Source organism: Euleptes europaea, chromosome 2 (assembly GCF_029931775.1).
Source record: "Euleptes europaea isolate rEulEur1 chromosome 2, rEulEur1.hap1, whole genome shotgun sequence".
In the NCBI taxonomy this organism is placed as follows: domain Eukaryota; kingdom Metazoa; phylum Chordata; class Lepidosauria; order Squamata; family Sphaerodactylidae; genus Euleptes; species Euleptes europaea.
Genome location: NC_079313.1, coordinates 71,725,144 through 71,748,930, shown reverse-complemented (window position 1 = coordinate 71,748,930; position 23,787 = coordinate 71,725,144). Strand labels below are relative to the sequence as shown.

Here is a 23,787-nt window from a genome sequence, read left to right as displayed (position 1 = left end):
GGCAAGGCCATAACTGGGTGGCGGGGTGAGGAGGGCAGCCGCCGAAACTGTGGCATGCAGAGAGGGTGGCAGTTGCCTCTCCTACCTGGCCTGCTCCTTCTGTAGGGGAGGCAGTTCTGCTGCCCTCTATGCATGCCACAGGGGCGGCGGCTGCCCTCCTTGCCCCCCCCAGCTACAGCACCAGCCCTGCCACAGGGAGAACTAAGAAATACGAGTCAACCATCTACAAGCACCATGAGATAGCTACAAGACCAATCTTCATCCATTAGTAAGCAGGGAATGTACAGTACTAGCTGAGGCGAACAAGTAGGAAAATCAGCCTATTTAATTTAAGTAGGGACAATAACTATTAAGAACATAAGACAAGCCATGCTGGATCAGACCAAGGTCCATCAAGTCCAGCAGTCTGTTCACACAGGGGACAACCAGGTGCTTCTAGAAAGCCCACAAACAAGACAACCTCAGCAGCATTATCCTGCCTGTGTTCCAAAGCACCTAACATAATAGGCATGCTGCTCTGATCCTGGAGACAACAGGTATGCCTCATGACTAGTATCCAGTTTTACTAGTAGCCATTAATACCCCTCTCCTCCATGAACATGTCCACTCCCCTCTTAAAGCCTTCCAAGTTGGCAGCCATCACCACATCCTAGGACAGGGAGTTCGACAATTTAACTATGCGTTGTGTGAAGAAATACTTCCTTTTATCTGTTCTGAATCTCTCACCCTCCAGCTTCAGCAGATGACCCCGCGTTCCAATATTATGAGAGAGGGAGAAAAGCTTCTCCATGTCCACTCTCTCCATACTATGCATAATTTTCTAGACCTCTATCTCTTAACTGCCTTCTTTCCAAGCTAAACTGCCCTAAGGGTTTTAACCACTCCTCATAGGGCAGTTGCTCTAGTCCCCTGATCATTTTGGTTGTTCTTTTCTTCTGCACTTTCTCATGCTCTGCAATATCCTTTTTTAGGTGTGGTGACCAGAACTGTATGCAGTATTCCAATTGTAGTCTCACCATAAATTTGTACAAGGGCAGTATGATAGAAGCAGTTTTATTCTCTATTCTTTGTCAAATTATGGCTAGCTTGGAATTTGCCTTTTTCACAGCAGCCACACTGTGGGTTGAAGTCTTCATCGAGCTATCCACTACCACCCCAAGATCCCTTTCTCGGTCTGTCGCTGCCAGCACAGATCCCATCCGTGCATATGTGAACTTGGGATTTTTTGCTCCAATAATCATCACTTTACACTTGCTCACATTGAATCTCACTTGCCATTTTAATGCCCATTCCTCCAGTTTGAAGAGATCATTTTTGAGCTCTTCACAGTCCGATTTTGTTTTAACCACCCTAAGTAATTTGGTGTCATCTGCAAACTTGGCCACCTCACTGGTCACCCTCAACTCCAGGTCACTGATGAACAGGTTGAAAAGCACTGGTTTCAACACAGATCCCTGGGGGACCCCACTGCTCACATCCCTACATCCCTCCATTGGGAGAACTGACCATTGATTCCTACTCTCTGCTTCCTATTTTTCAGCCAGCTCTCAATCCATAAGAGGACTTGCCCTCTTATCCCACTACTATGAAGTTTGCTTAGCAGTCTTTGGTGGGGGACTTTGTGTATTTGGATTTCCAAAAGGCTTTTGATAATGTCCACAGACTCATTCCTGTCCACATGCTTACTGACACTTTCAAACAACTCTAAAAGGTTATTGAGACAGAACCTACCTTTACAGAAGCCATGTTGGATTTTGCTCAGCAGGGCTTGCCCTTCTATATGCTTGACAATTCTATCTTTAATAATACTTTCCATCAATGTACCTGGAACTGACGTTAAGCTAACTGGCCTGTATTTTCCTGGATCCCCCCGGAACTGTTTTTTACAAATAGTTGTTACATTGGCCATTCTCCAGTCCTCCGGTACAGAGGATGATCGAAGGGACATGTTACATATCATTGTTAGAAGTTCAGCAATTTCCCATTTGAGTTCTGGAAGAACTCTAGCATGAATACTGACTGGTCCCTGTGACTTGTTAGTTTGCAGTTTGTCTAGACATTGTAGGACTTCCTGCCTTGTTACCACTATTTGCCCCAGTTCCTCATTCTCCCCTCCAAAAAAACTCTGTTCAGGAGAAGGAATCTGCCCTATATCTTCAACAGTGAAGACAGATGAGAAGAATTCATTTAGTTTCTCGGCGATAACTTTATCCTCCCTTATTTTCCTTTACTCCCATTGATATCCAACTGCTTCCCTAGCTGGTTTCCTGCTTCTAATGTACTTACAGAATTTCTTATTGTTGGTCTTGATGTTTTTAGCGATATGCCCCTTAAAATCTTTTTTTGCATCCCTAATTGTTGGCTTGTATTTTCTTTGTGCAAGTTTGTGTTTGCTTTTGTTTTGCCTCATTTGGGCAAGCCTTCCAGTTTCTGAAGGAAGAGTTTTGTTCTCTAATAGCTTCCTTCACCTTACCCGTTAGCCATGGCGGTGACCTCTTGGACTTAATACCACCTTTCCTGACCTGGGGTATACAATCTAGCTGAGACTCTAGTATTGTGTACTTGAGTAACCCCCAAGCCTTTTACAGAGATTTAACCCTCCTAACTGTTCTTTTAAACTTCCTTTTTACCAGGTTTCTCATTTTAGAAAAGTTCCCTCTTTTAAAGTCAAACGTAACTGTGTGACAGGCACTTTCCCACATACATATAAATTAAATTTGATGCCATAGTGGTCACTACTGCCAACTGACTTAGCTACATCCACATCCCGCACTAAGTCGCTGGCAGCACCACAGAGTATTAAGTCCAGGATCGCCTCCCCTCTGGTTGGGTCCATGACCAACTGTTCGAGGGCACAGTCATTGAGGATGTCTAGAAATGTTATCTCTTTGGCTTGACTGGAGCATGCATTTATCCAGTCAATATGAGGGTAGTTAAAGTCTCATCTTACTAACATCTTACTTAATCCTACTTTCACCTTACTTAAAGCCTCATCTTACTAACAGTCTTTTACTGAGGAAGAGAATTATATACATACGTATTTTATTTGCAGGTGGGCAGTTCCAAATAACTGTTGATGTTTTGTCTATTTAAAACTTAACGTTTTTTTATTACCAGGGAACCAGACTGACGACCTAGGGAGGGAGACAACCATTGGGATTTTACTGGCTCCATCACGTGGGCCGTTTTAAAATATGTGGCCCTATAAATACAAGGCTGCATTATACAGAGTCAGACTACTGATCTATCAGGGTCAGTACTGACCACTCTGAGTGGCAGCAGCTCTCCAGTATATTGGTAAAGGTCTTCATCAACTACTACCTGATCCTTCTAACTGGAGATATTAGGGATTGAACCTGGGACCTTCTTTATGCAAAACGTGCTCTGCCACTGGCACAAGCCCTGCCCCCCCCACACACACATTTATGTAATTATCTTTCTACAATCAATCTTACCAACTGTAGAACTGTCTTCAAGTACCACGTCCACATTTCGGTCTCTGTACTCTACTCTGAAATCAAGCATTCGTGGCTGTCTCTCCACTATTTGTCTGGATGGCACTACATGGCGAAATGCAGACGATGAGGAAGGTGTTGAAGATGATGAGGAAGGATGACTAGTGGGACCGTAGGCTGGCCCTTGTAAAGTCTCTCCACTGAATTCACTGAAAAACATATACATTGAATTTCAAATAAAGAAGGACAGGAAGCCAGCCTCTTTAGCAACCATGTGTCATTTTGGTTATACAAACATTACTAGCAGATTAATTCCAGGAATGCTGCAGAAGATAAGCCACAGATAATAGTTGAGCTTCTCCTACTGAAATTGGTGGTGGAAAGTGCTGTGGTCTCCCATCCAAGTAGTGACCACCACCAACCCTGCTTAACTTCCAAGATCTAACAAGATTGGGCTAGCCTGGGCCCTCCAGGTCAGGGCGCCTAATGAAATTACTTCTGATTAAATTGATGAGCAGCAGATTCAGGACAGATTGAACAATGTTATTCTTCACATAATTTGCTCATCATTCACAAAATGCCATGAAAACCACCAGCTTAGATGACCACATATTAACAAAGGCTATGATAGCTAAATGGAACCTCCATGTTCAGAAGCTGTATGCTTTTGAACACCACTTGCTGGGGGCAGGAGGCTGCAAAGGTGGAGAAGGGCTATTGCCTTTATGCCCTGCCTGTAAGCATCTGGTTTGCTACTGTGGGAAACAGGACGCTGGACCAGACAAAGCTTTGGTCTGATCCAATGGATCTCTGGGGGCAACACTGGCTTCAGCTAAGCACAATTCTGTACAGTCGTGTATGGCTTACGACTATCATATATTAGAAATTGCCTTCTTCCCAATGTCTCATTGTAATTTCTCAGGTGTGTCCTTCGATCGTCTTCTTTATGGTCAGACCTTTTCACTTTTATCACCTTTTTCATTTTTAGTAATATGTATGGCAGGGAATACATGATATCTAAACCAAGAAAACTTGCTTTATAATCTAGACAGCTAAATTTACACTGCATTCCTCAAGGGGGGGGAATGGTCTTAGGAGACGGTGTGACCCCTATGCCGGCGTCTGTGCCACTTGCGCTGTGCAAACTGGCACGGACACCAGCATAGGGGCACTTACAACAGCCCCCCTGGAGTGAGGGAGGCATTCTGGGGGGCAGAGCTGCTGTTAGGCAGCTTCCTAACCCCTTTCAGGCTGGGAATGCCTCCTAACGCAGCGGGGTGGCGCAGCACTGCTGGTGGCACAGCATTGCTGTTTGCTATGGGACCCTTCCCCCCATTTTCAGGTTTTTTTTAAAGAACTTTTTTGCCCCCGCAGCCGCCACGAAACCTCATTGGAGGCTCCATGGCAGCGGCGCGGCCACACCATCCCCAGCCACTAAGGCTTTTAGGAGTGGGCTGCTAGTCTATTTTTTAAAAGGGGAGTTTATGCTGACTTTCTGGATAATGTTTCCTAAAGCTTCAATGCAAAATAAAAATATAGAACACTAACAAAAATTTAATTGTTAAGTGAGGTCACTTAATATGAGCATGTTTGTCATCACAACTGCCTACCATGGTTAATTTTCATCATTCTGCCTCCCCCAGTGTGTGTGGGGGGGGGACAAAGAAAGCACCATGATTCTTCTTACACAGAGACCTCTTTCCTTTTCACTAATCTGAAAGAACAAAGAGCACTTCTCATCTCTGAGGTCAAGAGTGTTTCAGAGCTAGAACAAACAAACAATGGATGGGCTTTGTTCTAGGTGTATACATTTTATGCAAAAATACACTGGCCCCAATTCAGAGATCCTGGCATGGTAGAGAGGGCTGCAGGCAAAGGCCTCTTCTGTCAGAGAGATGGTCAGCCCGGCTGACAAGGAAATGAAAAAAGGCTGCCTGAAATTAGTCTCCCAGTCTTAAGTAAATGACTGTGAGAACGTGCCACACCAATCCATCCATTTGGCAGTGTGTATGCTGGGCAGGATCTCACCACAAGAAACCTGACGACATACAGGACTTTCCCCTACTTCCCACTGCATCTTTTTTTTCCACATGACGCACAAAAGGGCAGTCTGTATATGGAACAGATTGTTCCTGCTAGATCAGTGCACAGAAATTTGAGCAGCCAAGCTAAAAATGGACTAAGTTGGCTGTTTTAAGAAGAGGTCAGTCTATGCTATAACAGGAGAGTTTGTGTGGTTCAGTGGGTACGGTACTGGATATAGGAAGCATGGTTTAACTAGCTACGCTGCTGCTTGCGCCCTGTCAAATCATATTCCATTAGGCCAAGACCTAAACAGCCATGCTCTCATGGCAAAGGGGCTTCAGCACATACCATAAAGGGTTGCCAATTTCCCTTTCTGGCTATAGCTTCCTTGTTGTCATAGGACACTATTGCCAACTGTCACAAATGGTTTTAATGCACAAGGATAATGTGAGGGGTGAAAAACCCAGTGTGTAATTGGGACCTTTGGAGCCTAGCCTGTACATAATTGTTATTATATAAGATATAATACCCTATGATATCACTCCAAGCTGGATAGGTATTTTTGAGCCATTAACATGCCCTAATGAACAGCAAAATAAAATATTTAACATAATGACATTTGTTGTCTTGAAGCATTACGAACACTTCAATGTACTTTATTTATCGACAACATACTCAATATAGTATCTGGTTAAACACTTTATGATTTAATACAGGTGGACACATTCTGATTTGGAGAACTGCCAATAAAACTTCAGAATTTCTTTGGAGGAGACAGTTATCGCCTTCAGCAGGTTACCAGACATACAAAAGTATGCTAAGACAATCCAAGTGGAACTTCTAAGCTTGCAAGATGACTTGATCTGAATTTGCATTCACAGGTTTGGATGCAAAGATCAATGTAGCAGCTTAATGAACAGAGATTTTCTACTATGCCCTTCTCATTGTTGTCCCTTGAACCCCATGTCTGCTTCAGGACACTCTCTGAAATAGTCTGGGAGGTAACACAGGCAGTTGCAGCAGGAAAGGGAAACCAGCATAATTCAGGGATACACCGCCAACCACATGAGCCGAAGTGGTTCTGCTCTGCCAGCTCTCCTTGGGATGCCCAAATAACAAACAAAAGTAACATTTACCTATGAAGATGTTATAGTTCCAGGAAACAAAGGGAGCCAGGAATAAGAGATTAGGGCTGCACTTGGTCTGGAAAAGTACATATGTTATATATAGATTCTTTTCTTTTTGCATGGAAGGACTAAAATAAAACTGTCAGAAATATCAGTATGCAGCATTAGCAGTTTTGCTTTTGATGCACAGACTTAGAAATGTGATTGCAGCGGATGAAAATAGTACCTGTGTAATGCCTGGTCTTAAATGATGCTTTGTGAGCAAGGTGCCCGGGGCACTAGAGAAAGTTTACCCTTAAAGGCTTTCTATCAGAACTCCCAAGTTCTACTTCTAAACAACTGCTGTTCTACTGGAGGGGAAGTACTCCTCAGGATCTTCTCGCCTGTCCCTCACTCTCCAAGCTGTGACCTTAGCCCACCCCAGCTCAACTACACCTAGGTTTGGGGGGAAAGTGAGGGAGCTATCATACCAAGCAAAATGGTCTGGGGTGCCACTGACCAGCAGAGAACCTGGTGGGTTGCCTACCCCGGCTATAGAAAATAGCCAATATTTCTTTCTTTCATCGTCTAAATGTAAGCTTTAGCTTTAAATCTTCAACAAGAATATGTGCTAAAATAGCAGTTTGCCTATACTAAAATAGTCTTTCTTCTGATTATGCTCGGAAGACAGTGTACTTACCTTTGTAAAATACCATTTTCCTGTGGTATGACGCCATTTATAGCTGCCTGCAAACAAAGCATACAGTGTTAATTCTGCAAAGCAAAGTTTTATATTTCCATAAAGTCACGTGTATCTACAAAAGTTCAAAAACAGAACTGAAGTTTTTCTTAAATTATATTGACATCTGCCAACTGGTTAATATAACCACATTTCTACTATTAAAATAATAATAAAAGTTTAGCAAAACCATATTTCAGATCCTTATCACTCGAACAGAAACATAAAAGCAACCATTTGGCCCACATGAATGTATGGAGACTGCGCTATCAATTTCAGCATGGCTAGGATTTGACACTGCATTTTTCCAGCAAGCCAGTATTATTATTTGGAACTCCACCAATGTGCATGGTACTTCAGAAGATTATATAGACAAATCCCTGTTGAGAATTAACAATATAGGCAGATGAATACCTATTAAGTTGGAAGGTAGACATGAGAACCAAAATTGTAGAATAAATCAGGGTACATATAGTTCTGAGCAAATGAAGTTACAGAACAGATTCCGAACTTAGAAGCAAATTTATTGTAAGCTATGAACAGAGGGCAGGACGGTAGCAGATGGAAGAGCTAAACAGAGCAATTCTCAAGGGGGCTGCCGAATGGCCTTTGGAGCCAGGTGACCCCTACGCCAGCATTAGTGCCACTTGCGCCGGCTAAGTGGGCACTAGTGCCAGTGCAGGACAACTTACTCTGGCTCCAAGAGCAGCGCAGCAGTGCAAGGGTCAGGCGATGGCACTGCCTCCCTGGTGCAAGGGCTTACACCAGCAAAGGAAGTGTTCCCGGAGGCACTTTTGGCCCGGGAACGCCCATTTTTGCAGGCTCCAAGTTATCCCTGCAAAAAGGGTGGCATAGCCCCATGGAACTCAGTGGATTCACGTGGTTTTCTTTAAACTAACATTTTCGGCTTGCTGCAGCTGGTAACAAGTCGCTCAGGAGGTGACGTGGCTGCACCGTCTCTGAGCCCGCCATAACCACCACCACCCCACTCAGGACTGCGCTGAAAGCTACCCAACCTCTTTCTCAGAAACTGACCATTGGCTAGACAGACTCCCTAGATAGAATGTGTTCAGGATGCAATACAGAAGTTACAAACAAAAATAGTAAACAGGGCTTCTCTACATCTACACTTTTTTTTCAGAGATCAGGTCTATATTCAGTCCCTACAATCCACAGAACATTTTTTTCTCATCCCACCGTGAGGGCTTATTCTCTCCTGAGGCGAAGGGCATCCTGAAGCTGTGGGTTGTTTTCCCCTCCATCCGGGTAGGCAGGACCAAAACTTTGACTTCCTGTCTCCCTTGGCGGGAAAACAGCCTGCAGGAAGCCAGTTACTGTCTTGACTAGCTAAGTTATTAGTAACAGGAACAAACTTGCAAGAAAACTTGGTTATAACCTCAACAGGATAGAACAACAAAGGTGCTGAAGACAACGTAGATGGGTGCAGTGCAGCAACTGCGTACCCTAACTGATCCTAGGGCATGAAAACATGAACTCCTATTACTTGTGCTGCTTTTGTCGAAGTGTGTAATGTATGAGTTAAGAGGGTGGGGCAGGATGCCCTTCGCCTCAGGAGAGAATAAGCCCTCACGGTAAGTAGCCAAGGCTTTATTCTCCTCTGAGGCAAGGGCATCCTGAAGCTGTGGGACTTTACAGAGCTCCCAATCGGGTGGGCAATACATTTACTCAACAACATTTTGTAAAACCCTTCGGCCGAATGCCGCTTGGGCTGAAGACCAGGTGTTAATCCTGTAGTGCTTCACAAAGGTTGATACAGAAGACCAGGTAGCGGCCCAGCATACCTCTTCCATAGGAGTTTGTTTATCAAATGTGGCTGTAGTAGCCATGCTACAGAGAGAGTGTGCCGTGATACCCTCCGGAAGTGGAGTGCCACTTGCCTTGTATGCCTCTGAGATGCAAAGTTCAAGGGTGTAGCTTATGGCCGCGGCCATCATTCTTTGTCCCTTACTAGGGTTGGAAATCCCTATAAACATGAAATCAGACTTTCTAATTTCAGCTGTCCTATCAATGAAGATACAGAGAAGCTCTCCATAAATCTAGGGAGTGCCAAGCAGCCTCCTTAGGACCCTTGGTCTGGGGCAGAATGATGGGAGGTTAATTTGCTGACTTTTGTGAAAACGGGAATTTATTTTTGGCTGGAACGTGGGATCAGGTATGAGCACGACTGTCTTTATGGAAGACACATAAACCCTTCCAAATGGAGAGGGCTTTGAGCTCAGAAACTCTCCTGGCCGATGTGACGGCAACGAGGAAGAGTATCTTCATACGGAGGAACTTGAAAGATACTGTTCTGAGGGGCTCGAATGGAGGAGTAGTGAGGGCCCTTAGTACCAAGTTGAGATTCCAAGTTGGGAATCTGTGAATGACCGGAGGCTGAGATTGAGTGACTCCCTTTAAAAAGGCTGCAAATTGCCTGTGTTGCGATGTGGGGCATCCTTCGGAGAAGGGAAGTACTGTTGACAATGCTGCCACCTGACGCCTCAAGGTAGAGGATGACAGTTTGAGGCGGACTCCCTCTTGCAAGAATTCAAGGATTCTTGGTATGCCTGGCTGGAGTGGGTCAACATTTTTTCTTTTAACCCACCTTACAAAGGCCCTCCAGGATGTGTTGTATATGCGTCGCGTGGAAGGCCTTCGGGCTTCTATAATGGTGTTGACCACTTCGTTGGAGTACCCAAGATTTAAGAGGGCCCTCCTTTCAAGAGCCAGGCGGTAAAACAAAACCATTGAGGGTCCAGGTGTAACAGGGGTCCCTGGTGGAGAGTGGACCGGTTCGTCAGAATCTGCCAGGGTTCCTGGCATGACATTAGCTTTAGAGTCACAAACCATGGCCTGCGAGGCCAGAATGGAGCTATGACAATGACATTGGCTCTTTGTTGGTGAATTTTTCTCAATACTTTTGGAAGGATGGGAATCGGGGGAAAGGCATAAAGCAGTCCCTTGGGCCAGGGACTCAGTAGTGCGTCTGTTCCCTCCGCCCTTGGGTGAAAATGCCTTGAGTAATATCTTGGTACCTTGTGGTTTGACTCTGAGGCGAATAAGTCGACGGAAGGGATGCCAAATATATCTGTGATTTGATGAAAGATTTCTTGGTCTAAGGCCCATTCTCCCTCGTCGACGAACTGGCGGCTTAGCCAGTCGGCTTGGATGTTGAGGGTGCCCTTGATGTGTTCCGCACGGATCGATGGAATGTTGGCCTGAGCCCATGTGAATATTGCCGATGCCTCCTTGTGTAGTGAAGAGGACCTGGAGCCGCCCTGTTTGTTGATATAGGCTTTTGTTGATATGTTGTCTGTCCTTATCAGGACATGGTGGTTTCTGATTGTGGTTGCAAACTCCAGAAGAGCTAGCTTTACCGCTCTCAGCTCCAGTAAATTGATGTGCAGTCGTGATTCCTGTTGTGACCAGCGACCCTGGGCTAGCTGATCTCCCAGGGTGGCTCCCCAGCCGGAGAGGCTGGCGTCTGTGTATACCTGAAGGGGATCTTCGTGTATGTATTGTGTTGATTTTTGGAGGTTCGAATGGAGCGGACCATCAATGGAGGCTCTGCCTGACTTTGTGAGTAAGGGCAATCATTTTGACCTTTTTTGGGGTGGTGTCTATTTGGTGTGGGTGTACGAGCCACTGTAAGGGGCGAGAGTGAAAATGTGCCCACGGGATGATGGCAATGCAAGAAACCATCAGCCCCATGAGTCTCGCTAGGGACATGAGTCTGGTAGCCTTTTGTTTGATTGTGACTGAGAGTAGTGACACTATTTTGTCTATCCTTTCCTTGGGTAGGGACAACGAATTGGTTTTGGAATTGATCCTGGCCCCGAGGTGGGTCATGGTCTGTGAAGGTGTTAGGGAACTCTTGAGGAAATTTATCAGATACCCATGTTCTTGGAGCACCTGGAGGACCCTGTCTGTGTGCGAGTGTGATAGACTTGGGGTTGGAGCGCAGATCAGGATGTCGTCCAGGTACGGGCGTACCTAGACTCCCTCCTGTCTGAGAATCGCTATGATGGTAACTAGAGTCTTTGTGAAGACCCTCGGGGTGGAGGTCAACCCGAAGGGGAGGGCTCTGAACTGGTAGTGATTGTGGCCGTATGCAAATCATAGGAATTGTCGGTGTGAGGGATGAATGGGTATATGGAGGTATGCCTCCGTGAGGTCCACCGCCATCATGAAAGTGCCAGGGAGTAGGGACTCCACAATTGACTTTACTGTTTCCATGAGGAAATGCCTGTGAGCCATCCTCTTGTTGATGTATTTTAAGTCGAGGATGGCCCTCCAGTCCCCGTTCTTCTTTGGGACAGTGAAGAAAATGGAGTACACTCCCTGGCACTTCTGTTGGGCGGGAACCAGCTCGATAGCCCTGATAAGGGTCAGATGCTGTATGGCAAGAGAGGCTTTTGCTAAATTTTATCAAAATTTATATAAAGCAGAGGAGGGAGCAGAATTTGGAAAAATAGTAAACACAAGATTGAAGGAGGAAGAGAATGAAGGGTTAAATGAAGAAATTACAGTACAGGAAATATTAGATGTAATAGTAGGTTTGAAGAATGGAAAATCGCCAGGACTTGACGGGTACACAGCTGAATTTTATAAAGAAATGAAAGAACTAATTGCTCCTGAGCTATGCAATTTATGTAATAATATATGGAAAGGGGGAAATACCCCTGAATCTTGGAAAAGCGCAGAGATAGTCACTATATTAAAAGACCTGAAAGACCCATTAGAGTTAGGCTCTTATCGGCCAATTAGTTTAATGCAGGGGTGGGGAACGTCAGGCCCGGGGGGCGTATAAGGCCCTCGAAATCATTTGGTCTGGCCCTTCATGGGTCCTGGTAAATCTCTAGCTCAGAAGGATGCTGCCCTGCCTGAATCTCTTGGGCCCAGCTGGGGACACCAGAGCTCAAAAGAGAGTCGCTCTATGTGGCAGACACTCGAAGCCGTCTCCGGTCGTGCCTCTTGGCTAAATGTTTGACCAAATATAGCAGGCTAATTTTTAAGTTGATAATTTTGTATGGCCCCCGAATGATATTATAAATATCCAAATGGCCCTTGGCAGAAAAAAGGTTCCCCACCCCTGGTTTAATGAATCAGTACTACAAAATATTTGCAAAAGTATTAGCGAACTGCTTGGAAAAGATTTTGCCAAATTTGATTAAAGAAGACCAATATGGATTTGTCAAAGGAAGGTATAGAGGGCACCCTATTAGAAATGTAATTAATATACTGACTCATAAGGACAGGAGGAACTTTGCAATAGTAAAATTGGATATTTATAAAGCATTCGATACATTAAACCATGATTATTTAATACAGGTAATGGGAAAGATGGGATTCAGAGGTCCTTTTTTGAGAGCAATAGAAGAAATCTATAGAGGAGGGAAAGCAATAATTAGGGTAAATGAGGGGCACTTGGAAGAGATCCCTATACAAAGAGGGGTCAAACAAGGGTGTCCATTGTCACCTATGCTGTTTGCATTGGCAATGGAACCATTGGCTGATGGAATTCGTAACAGTGTAAGAATACAGGGATATAAGATAGGAAAAGAGGAGGTGAAAATTAATCTGTTCGCAGATGATATATTATTGATAATGGAACAACCATTGGCAGGTCTTAAAGAGCTAATGATTATTTTGTGAGATTTCAAGAATATTTCAGGGCTGGGAGTAAACATAAAAAATCAGAAATTATGTGGTTCAATGGAACGAAAAAGGAAAAAGAGGAAGTCAGGAAATATACAGGAATGAAAACGGGCGTTAAAAAAATTAAATACTTGGGAGTACAGTTACCAAAGAATATAGAAAGAATGGTAAATATTAATTATAAGGAGATATGGAAAAAGATGAGTAAGAAGATGGAGGAATGGAAGAATAAAAGCTTGAGTATACTAAATAAAATTAGGGCAGCCAAAATGTTTATAATATCAAAAATGATGTACTTGTTTCAGACTCTCCCGGTGGAACTAGATTCACGGCAAGTGGGTGTGTGGGATGAAGCTATTAGGAAATGGGTATATGGAGGAAAGAAGGCAAGAGTAATGAAGAAAATTATTTATGCGCCTCAGGAGGAATTGGGATGGAGTCTCCCACAATTACAACAGTATTATGAAGCATTTCATTTAAAAGCATTGATGGAGATTGAGGGAGCTGAAAATATGAAATGGATAAGAGTAGAGAATGAATTAAATCAAGGTATGGGGAAATATGGGATATTTACAGAAAATTTAAATAAAGCTTTACGATTAACCAAGGGCCCGAGACGGGCAGTATTGAGTGTTTGGAAGAAATGGAAAATGAAGTGGATGAACAAACAATCAAGATGGACCGCAATAGTCTGTGTGAAAGAAAGTGTCATAGATGGTAACTTAGGGTTAAAAATGAAAAATAAGGGTTATTATAGAGTGAAGGACATATTAGATCACCAAGGAAATTTGAAACCTTTTCAGAGAATATTAGATGAAGTGGGCCAAAGACATTGGCTGGGACTGAGGAGACTATATGAAGCAGTAAAACAAGGAAGATGGGGAGAATGTATGAAAAGAGAGAACAATGAATTGGAAGAGTTAATAAAGAGTGAAGCATATATTAGAAAAGGATTAGCAGGGAAAATATACAGAATGATGATAAGATATAAAGAATTTATGATTAGAATAATACAGGCAAAAATGGGCAAAAGAAACCACAATATCAATACAAATGGTGAATAAAATGATGAAGGGTATTAAAATGTTGAAGATGGATAGATATAAAGAGTTGGAAAGGAAAATAATGCTGAAGTGGTACAGAACACCAGCCCAAACAGCACATATGATCAAAGGAATTAGACCGAATTGTTGGCATTGTAACGCAAAAGAGGGGTGGTTCTCACATTTGTGGTGGGAGTGCCCAAGGGTAATAGAATTTTGGAACAACATACTTAGTAAAATCAGAGAATTGTTTAAGATTAGACTTCAAGTAACTGTAGACCTGATGTTTATGGGAATAATGGGTTGTGAGAAGGTAGAAAAAAGTGAACAAGAGATGTTTAAAGCGATGATATTAGCGGCTCATGCAGTTATAGCTTTTGGATGGAAAGATAAAACAAAATGGACTATGGACAGGTGGAATAATTATGTGTTCGAATATGTGCAAACAGATGTATTGGAATACTTAAAACAACAGACGATGGGAGAAACAGAAGAAATGGAACTGAAGACTAAGTGGAACTCATACATTAATTGGGTGAAAAGAGGAGAAGCCAACGAAGAGACTTTAGTAAAACTAAAAAGGCTATGCCCATGGTTGAAAATATGAAAATATGATATTATGGATTGGTCCGTGGGGGGAGGGAAAGGGGGGGAAAGGGGGAAATTTGTATTGGAAGAAGGAAAGTGTAAATTGTAATTATAAAGGTATGGAGATGTAAAAAGACCTCCAATGCAATAAAAAATATATTTTTTAAAAAAGATGCTGTATGGCTGCTATGGTTCTGCCATGCTTGCCCTTTCTGAATGAAGCTGGGGAACGCAGGAAACGGTCTAATGGTTGGGATGTGAATTCCAGAAGGTGTGTGTCAGAATTTGTGTCAGAATTTGTGTGTCAGAATTTGTGTCAGAATTTGTGTGTCAGAATTTGTGAAACCCATTTGTCCGGTTTGGAAAGAGGCCACCTTGCAGTGAACTCTTGCAGTCTCCCTCCCACTTGAATGTGACTGGCATCACTGTGGATTATGTTTTTGGAACTTGTCCCCTTTATCCGATCTGGATTGGGGACCCTGTGATCTTTGGAACCTCCCTCCCCGCCGAAAAGGACGGGAGTTGGCCCATGCTCCTCTGTTGTGTCCCCAAGACCCTCTCTGAAAATCGGATCTGAATCTGGGTGTAAACTTTGGGGGACGAAAGGACGGATAAGAGGGAGGCCTGTTATCCCTTTTGATTTGCATAGGGAGAACCTGTTTTTTGTCTTTCGTTTCAATTAGGATGCTATCAAGCTTTTCTCCGAACAAGCGACCTTCCTTAACTGGGTAGACCATGAGGGTAGTCTTGGCCTTAAAGTCTGTTGGCCATGCCCTAAGCCAGAGAGCTCGCCTGAGTGAAGTGACCGAGGCCATTGACCTTGCCACCAGTGACATGTTGTCAAGGGAGGCATCAGCCATTAGGATGATGGCATTTTGCACCCTTTCTAAGCCTCCCAGTACCCTGAGGCTATCCTCTGGGACCAATTGAATAATCTTTTTTATCCAGAGATATGATGCCCTGGCAAAGATAGAAGTTGTGGCGCTGGCCTGGATTGCTAAGGCCGAGGCCTCATGCGCCTTCCTTGCTAGGTAGTCTGATTTCCTGTCAAGCTGATCCCTAAGGGATCCTACTCCATCCTCTGGGACCAGTCCCGGTGACTGGAGCTCTAACACTGGAGCATCTACCAGAGGCACTTTGAGCATGGCCATAGCATGCGGCGCAAGGGTATAGAGTTTTTTAATGTGGGGGGGAAGCTGTTTATTGGAAGAGGGATTTTCCCACTCTTCTCTAACAGCCCTCATGAAGAACTCAGGAAAAGGAACTGAATTAGTGTTAGACTGGGGTCTAGGAAAACATTCCTTGACCCCTTGCTTCAATTTAGATTTTGGTTCATCAGTAGATTCAGCGTCCTCATTAAGGTCAAGGGCCAGGATCGCCTTTGCCAGGAGGGTTTGGTAGTCTTCCCCGTCAAACAGCCTAGTATGCTGGTTTGTATTCTGGGGGGGGGCTCATCATCAGAATCGAATTCTCCCTCTTCTTTTTCCTCCTCTTCGTATTCCAAAGAGGAGTTTGGGGATTTTGAATTTTCTGTTGGAGATTCCCTTTGTTCCCCCAAATTGGCCTTCATGGGAGCTTTAGTAGGCCCATGCGTTGGTTTTATTATTGGCCGAGGTGCTAGGGCCGTGGAGGTGCTCCTCTGATACGAAGGAGGTTTGGTTGGGAGGATTGGGGAGGGTTCCATAGGGGCCCGTCCATAAAGATGGGGGGGGGGGCAGACGTGTCTGGTAAGCTTGAAAAGCCTGCCACTGACGCTGAAGAGCACAATTAATCAACTCATCAGCGTTCTCCCAGGAAAGAAAATGGCTGCCCGCCGCCGTCTGAGGTGGAGGGGGGGTAGCCAACTAATCCCACAGCCGCCAAATTACCCGTTCCAGTCAGGAAGAAGGTCGCCGCTGCCGCCTGAGGTGAAGTATAGGCGGTTGGAGAAGAGTCGGGTGTGCTACGCCCGGCTTTCGGTCCCGAGCCGCTCTGGTTAGTGCGCCTCTTCTTTTTACCGCCCGGGTATGGCGGTGCGGCTTTTGGTGCGGCTTTACGCGCCTTCCTGATCTTAGGCTGTTCGTCAGGCGGGGAGCCGGCCGGCTGTCTCGAACTCCCTAATGGTCCACATTCACGGCGGTTGGGAGAGGCAGAGACTTTGGGGGTAGTTTGCACCAGCCCGCTCTGGTAGTCTCTTTCAGAGAGTAGGTCATCCTCTCTGTTAATAATGGTGTCGGCCATTTTGAAAACTGCTGCTTTCTCACAGACGGGGGAACGTGAGGGAAGGCAAGGGAAGGAATGGAATCTGGGAACGAAGTTAGGCAAAAAACAAAGGGAGACTAACAAGATCAAAGGAAGACTCACAAGGTAACAAGAAGGAAATTTTAGAAAGGATCCTAACTAGGTCTATTCTCGGTCTTTGGCATGGAGCTGTTGCCTGCTCTACCCGAATAGGCAGGAGAGAAACTGGCTTCCTGCAGGCTGTTTTCCCGCCAAGGGAGACAGGAAGTCAAAGTTTTGGTCCTGCCTACCCAGATGGAGGGGAAAACAACCCACAGCTTCAGGATGCCCTTGCCTCAGAGGAGAACAGGGCTTCTCTACATCTACCCTTTTTTTACAGAGATCAGGTCTATATTCAGTCCCTACAATCCACAGAACATTTTTTTCTCATCCCACAGACTCTTTCTGTCTACAATGTACACAGGGGATACCTACATGTTTGGAAGAGCCACAGAAAAGTATCCCACTTTTGCCATTCCTAAAAAGACATTAAGCTCCAACGTCTAGGGTGAATGATCAAAATAATAATAATATATAATGCTGTTTTTGTGTCCAAGTAGCTGTTCCCAACCGCAAGGATGGCTTGCAAAGGTGGGGGGGGGGATGGACCTAAAAACTGCTTCAACAAACTAACAGCCCACCTCCACATTGTTGCAGGTCCTCACTTGCTATTTCACTAATTCTGAAAATAAACTGCAGGAAGCTCCTATGCAGATGTTTCCTGGTATTAGTAATTTAAGTAAGAAAGACAGCCACATTACTCTGGTTAAACCTTTTGGTCAACCCCCACAGTCAATTATCTGATTGATTTAAATATTTCCAAGTTTCAAAGACACTAAGGAGTAAGTAAGTAATATTTATTTGTAGGTAGCCAAAGTGCTTTACAAAATAAATTAAACGATGAAAAGGAGCTTTTCTATCTCTGCAGAAGGCCTTTCAGGTAGACAATTTGTGCTATATATTTATATTAAAAAAATTAAAAATCTGCCACAAAAATGCTTAACATATTTGGTGGTCATCCCAGTCACACAAAAACAGACACTGAGAATTACGGAAATGCTATATTTAATTAAACGGGGTTTCCAATTGCACGTACCAAAGCTAGAAAACGCACACATTGTTGTATTGCCACAACTAGGAGATCACACATATCAAGCCAATCACATATAGCTAGGGTTGCCCCTAGCTCTTCGCCACCAGCGGGAGATTTTTGGGGTGGAGCCTGAGGAGGGCGGGGTTTGGGGAGGGGAGGGACTTCAATGCCATGGAGTTCAATTGCCAAAGCGGCCATTTTTCTCCAGGTGATCTGATCTCTATTGGCTGGAGATCAGTTAAATTAGCAGGACATCTCCTGCTACTACCTGGCAGTTGGCAACCCTACATATAGCACATTCTTCTGGTCTACCAGGTGTGTGTGTTATGTGTGTTAAGTGCCGTCAAGTCGCTTCCGACTCATGGCGACCCTATGAATGAAAGTCCTCCAAAATGTCCTATCTTTGACAGCCTTGCTCAGATCTTGCAAATTGAAGGCTGTGGCTTCCTTTATTGAGTCAATCCATCTCTTGCTGGGTCTTCCTCTTTTCCTGCTTCCCTCAACTTTTCCTATCATGATGGTCTTTTCCAGTGACTCTTGTCGTCTCATGACGTGACCAAAATACGAAAGTAATGACTACAGGAGAATTACACAACTTTAAGGTTGACAATGAGGAAATTGAAATTGTTCAAGACTTTCTATTCCTTGGCTCCACCATCAACCAAAAGGGAGACTGCAGCCAATAAATTAGAAGGAGATTGAGTCTGGGAAGAGCAGCCATGAAGGAGCTAGAAAAGATTTTGAAGTGTAAGGATGTGACTCTGGCCACCAACACTAGATTAATTCATGCCATCATATTCCCTATTACTATGTATGGGTGTTAAAGCTGGACAATGAAGAAAGCTGATAGGAAGAAAATAGATTCTTTTGAAATGTGGTGTTGGAGGAGAGTGTTACAGATTCCGTGGACTGCCAAAAAAACAAATCAGTGGGTTATAGATCAAATCAAGCCTGAACTGACCCTAGAAGCTAAAATGACTAAACTGAGGCTGTCGTATTTTGGTCATGTCTACCAGGTAGGAGGGCCAGAAATGTAATGACTAAAAAGGGCTACTAAATCAGGGATATCACAGCCTCAAAAGAATATGTCCCACTCCCAATCTAGCATAGTGGCTGAGCTTGGATGTTCCAGATCAAAATCTCACCTCAGCCATGAATTCACTATGGAGTAACCTTATCACAGCCATTCAGCTCCCCTCACTTTGTAACACACAGGATATTGGACTACCATAAAGAGCTGTTGTAAAAATTATTGAAAAGGAAGTATGTGACGTGGTACAGCATAGAGGGGCATTCCCAGGCCAAAAGAGGTTTAGAAGCTGACTAATGTCGGCTCTGTCCCTGGGAATGCCTTGGGAACACCCCCCCCCCCAACACCAGCGCAGGCAGCTGCTTCCAGGTTTTTGCTGCCTGCGCCAGCATTGGTGCCACTTTATCATGGCGAAAAGTGGCACAGACTCTCCAATGGCGCTTCAGCCCCCCTTTCTGGATTGCATGTTTAATTTACATTTTGAGCTACACTATATGATGAACAGCCCATGCTTGACCTCCAAGGACGAAAGTCCTTTGGAGGCCAAAAAGGGACTGCGTCAGCGTAAGTGGGATGGTCACCAGGTGGGCTCGGATGCTGGCGGGGGGGACCCAGATGCCGGTCTCCCGGTGCTGCTACACCAGTGCTGCCCAGGGATGCTGGCTGGGCCTTCCGCTGGTGTCCCTCTGGCGCAAAGCCCCATGACGACTTCCCAGGGGGTTTTCCTGGGGTGTGCCGGGGGGGGGAGCTGCCAGCAGACAGCTTCCTGTACTCTTTCAGCCCAGCACATCGGCAGGGAGAACAGCATTGCTGCGCTTTTGCTGGCACAGCCTCGCTGTTCTCAAGCAGGCAAAATGCCCGTTTAAAAAATAAAAAGCTGACAAAAGGCTTTTAAAACTCTTTCAGCGGCTGGTAAACACCTTTGGAGGTGCCAAGGTGGCGCCGAAAGCTCAGGAATGGACTGATAGGCACTGTTCATATCAGTTATGAGCTATGTGACTGTGGTGTGCAGGGTTCCTTATGCAACGTGGGTGAAAAGGAAGGGGGACTGGAGGGGGTAAAGTCCAGTGTATCTTCCCCTTTTCATGCATCCTATTTCTAAAATATAACGTTAGAGCAGGGCATCCCAAGGACTGGGCCTGATTCTTATCGGCCACCAAATACAGTTTGTTTTTTAAAAGATGTGTATTCAAAGAAAGCACATGGAACCGCACTAAAACAATCCCATCCTTACTGCAAAAGGTGGGGCACTCTGACAGTAGCAGCTTAGATTAATAATGCTAAGGTTTATGAACTTCAGCTGTAAAAACAGAAGACTTCTTTCCCTGCCGAATAACGGAAAGTATGTAGTTTGCTTCCCAACAGGAATATAAACGCTTTTCAATGGCTCCACTGGGCAATTAACTCTTGGCTGTTAACTCTTCTCTTTTTTTGGCAATAGTTACCAGAAATACAGTTCAATTCAAGAGATAAGCTAACGGCTAACACGTTTACTTCATTGCTGGAAAATCCTTCTCAGTTTATTAATTGCTTCCTGTTCAGATGGACACCAAAAGTGACAGACGGTACTAGTACTTTTCTTGCAATAAATTTCTTATAGGGCCCATAGGGCCCGCCAGTCAATACTTTAAAACACATATAATAATCCTTAGGAAATTATGTTGACTTGGGCACCATCAACATACCCCACTGTCAACTTTGACAGACAATGGTAAGGAGAACATCACAGTCATGCATATATTACCATCAGCATTTCCCTGGCCTCAAGGCTTCAAACAAAGTCTTCCCAAATGCTACTGTGAAGCCACAGCCACACGGTTTGGTTTTTAATCAACACCTGTCTCCGTCTCTTTAAAATTCAGCTAATGCATGGGGTGCCTGGGCCTATATTTGAGGCTGCCAGCCAGTGGCGGACCTACATTTTTGGGGCCCTGAAGCTTGAACTGTTATAGGGGCCCCTTCACAACCAGCAACAATAGGGTAACATACAGCAAGGTCCAAAGGGTCTAGCTGCCCTTGCAAATGTACTGTTGCAGTAAACAATAACATATTGTACATACAGTAATAATAATAATAATATAACAGTAATAAAATAATAATATGGTAATAATATACATACAAACACACACATATAGATACAGTGGGAAATTGTAATGACTGATCAATGAAATATAAAATATACCCAAAGGCCAAAGCATTGACTAATACATAAAAAGGGATACAGTTACAGCCATAAAGTTGTTATTAGTTCATTTTACTTTATTCCTTATCGAATATATATTTTATTCAAACAGTACTGTCCCAAAAAATGCCCCAAACCAATCACATTCTGCAAAGTAAATATTGAATAGATAAAATGTTGTACAAGTGGAACAATAGTTATATAAAAACTCAGTAGATGGCACTGGGGAGGACCGAAGATGCCATGAGGAAGAATGACTCAGATAAACCATTGTAAAGGCATTACCATTGACATGACACATGTGAATGTTGAACTGTCTACAAAGAATTCTACCTAAATAAGAAATAAGCCAGGTCTGCCACTTCCAAAAACCTCAACTGAATAAGCAAAATATAAAAATTTTACACTAGAAAACAGAAATATCTCAGTAAATATGGGAACTGAAGCACTAGTTGCTTGTTAATGAAACCAGTAGGAATATACACATTAAATAGGATTACCAACCTCCAGGTACTAGCTGGAGATCTCCTGCTATTAAAACTGATCTCCAGCCATTAGAGATCAATTCACCTGGAGAAAATGGCATCTTTGGCCCCAAACCCCGCCCTCCTCAGGCTCTGCCCCAAAAACCTCCCACTGGTGGCAAACAGGGACCTGGCAACCCAAAACATGAACAAAAAGTCACACCACCCAACATCAATGAGCGGAAAAAAGTATGGATTCTTTCTCTAAAAGTGTGTGGTTGTCCTCAACAATGGCCAGGACTTTTTTGGCCCTGGCCCCAGCTGGATGGAATGCTCTTATGAGTAACATCAGGGCCCTGCAGGACCTTTAGAAGTTCCACAGGGCCTGTAAAACAGAACTATTCCACCAGGCCTACAATTGAGGGCAACTACAGGCTGTCATCATTAATGGCCTCCCTTCCCTCTCCTCCTTGGGGCTTCTGATATGAGGATTTGACTGTGTGGCCGGGCCTCCAACGGCCCTGTAATTATATGAGTACCATCTTGTTAACTGTATTAATTGTATTGAATGATTTTATGAATTTTATTGATTACTTATGAATTTTAGAAATATATTATTTTATTATGATTGTTGTTACCTGCTGTCAGATAAAGGAGAGGAATGAGGATCTTCAGTAGCTGCCCCCACTCTGGTGTGGGCCTAATTCAGGAGGGCCCAGAGCACCTTCCCTGCCCTTGGCTTCTTCTTCTCCCAACAGGGTAATACTTTCTAGGTATGAGGCATGAGGACCCAGGCAGAGTAGCAAACAGTTTATTAAAGAGGTCTAATAATAATGATAACTCAAGCCACAAACCAGTAAAGGCAGGCAATCAAACAAATAAAAACCCTAACATGTCTATCTTTACAGTCTCTAGCCATCTCCTGGCACTAGGCCTTAGCTAACTCATCCCTTCCTGGATGAAGGATCCCTCCATCTGCAGCAGCCTCTCCCCAGCCCTGTTCCCTTGGAGTGAACCCCCTTCCCTTTTCAGGCAAGGCCTTTTATTCCTTCTCCCCAAGCACCCCTCCCTAACCCCTGACTGGCTCTAGCCTTCCCTCCAAATTTTCTTCCACCAATCAGACGATACCTAGGAGATGTAGGCCTGGTAACTACTTTAATATAGGCCTCCCTAGGGTTATGACACCTGTCCTGAACCCGGCTTTGACTGGAAATGAGGGAGGGCTATAAATTTAACTTAATAATAATAATAATAATAATAATAATAATAATAATAATAGATAGATAGATAGATAGATAGATAGATAGATAGATAGATAGGTAGAAGGTCATCAGAGGGGGCTTGTTAGGCTAAAGAGGTGAAAATCTGGTTTTTGGTGTTAAAATGTACAAGCAAGACAAGTATAGCCTGAATTGAGAATTCAGATGTCTTTTTATGGTTCCGATTGGCTGTAGCTGTGCACCAATTAAGGATTTGAGGATCCAGCTGCCAAAATGTAGACTATGAATAGATTCAGAGAGCCCTTACAGCTGGGGTTTTGAGCGCTGTGCATAGGGTTGCCAGGTCCGTCTTCACCACCGGTGGGAGGTTTTGGGGGTGGAGCCTGAGGAGGGTGGGGTTTTGGGAGGGTAGGGACTTCAATGCCATATAGGGTTGCCAACCTCCAGGTAGTAGCTGGAGATCTCCTGCTATTACAACTGATCTCCATCCGATAGAGATCAGTTCACCTGGAGGAAATGGTCGCTTTGGCAATTGGACTCTATGGCATTGAAGTCTCTTCCCTCCCCAAACCCCGCCCTCCTCAGGCTCCGCCCCAAAAACCTCCCACTGGTGCCACTGGCAACCCTAATGCCGTACAGTCCAATTGCCAAAGCAGCCATTTTCTCCTGGTGAACTGATCCCTATTGGCTGGAGATCAGTTGTAATAGCAGGAGATCTCTAGCTAGTACCTGGAGGTTAGTAAACATAAGTACCTGGAGGTTGGCAACCCTAGCTGTGTACCAATTACAGATTTGAGGATCCAGCTGCCAAAATATAGACTATGAATAGATTCAGAGAGCCCTTAAAGCTGGGGTTCAAGCGCTGCAAGCCCCCGAGAAAATTTTGAAATTTGACCAATTACAGGGACATTTTGAGGCCATATGA

At 44.3% G+C, this 23,787-nt stretch overlaps 1 protein-coding gene across 1 annotated transcript in view; it reads right to left on the bottom strand.

Annotated features, from left to right (window-relative positions):
- FAF1 (Fas associated factor 1) overlaps positions 1 to 23,787 on the bottom strand; it is a 243,967-nt gene that overhangs the window by 203,236 nt on the left and 16,944 nt on the right. The window contains exons 3-4 of the mRNA XM_056844462.1: positions 7,287 to 7,333; positions 3,456 to 3,664 (exon numbers count right to left, since the gene is read on the bottom strand). Coding sequence (XP_056700440.1) covers positions 3,456 to 3,664; positions 7,287 to 7,333 — 256 coding nt within the window. The remainder of the gene's footprint in view (positions 1 to 3,455; positions 3,665 to 7,286; positions 7,334 to 23,787) is intronic.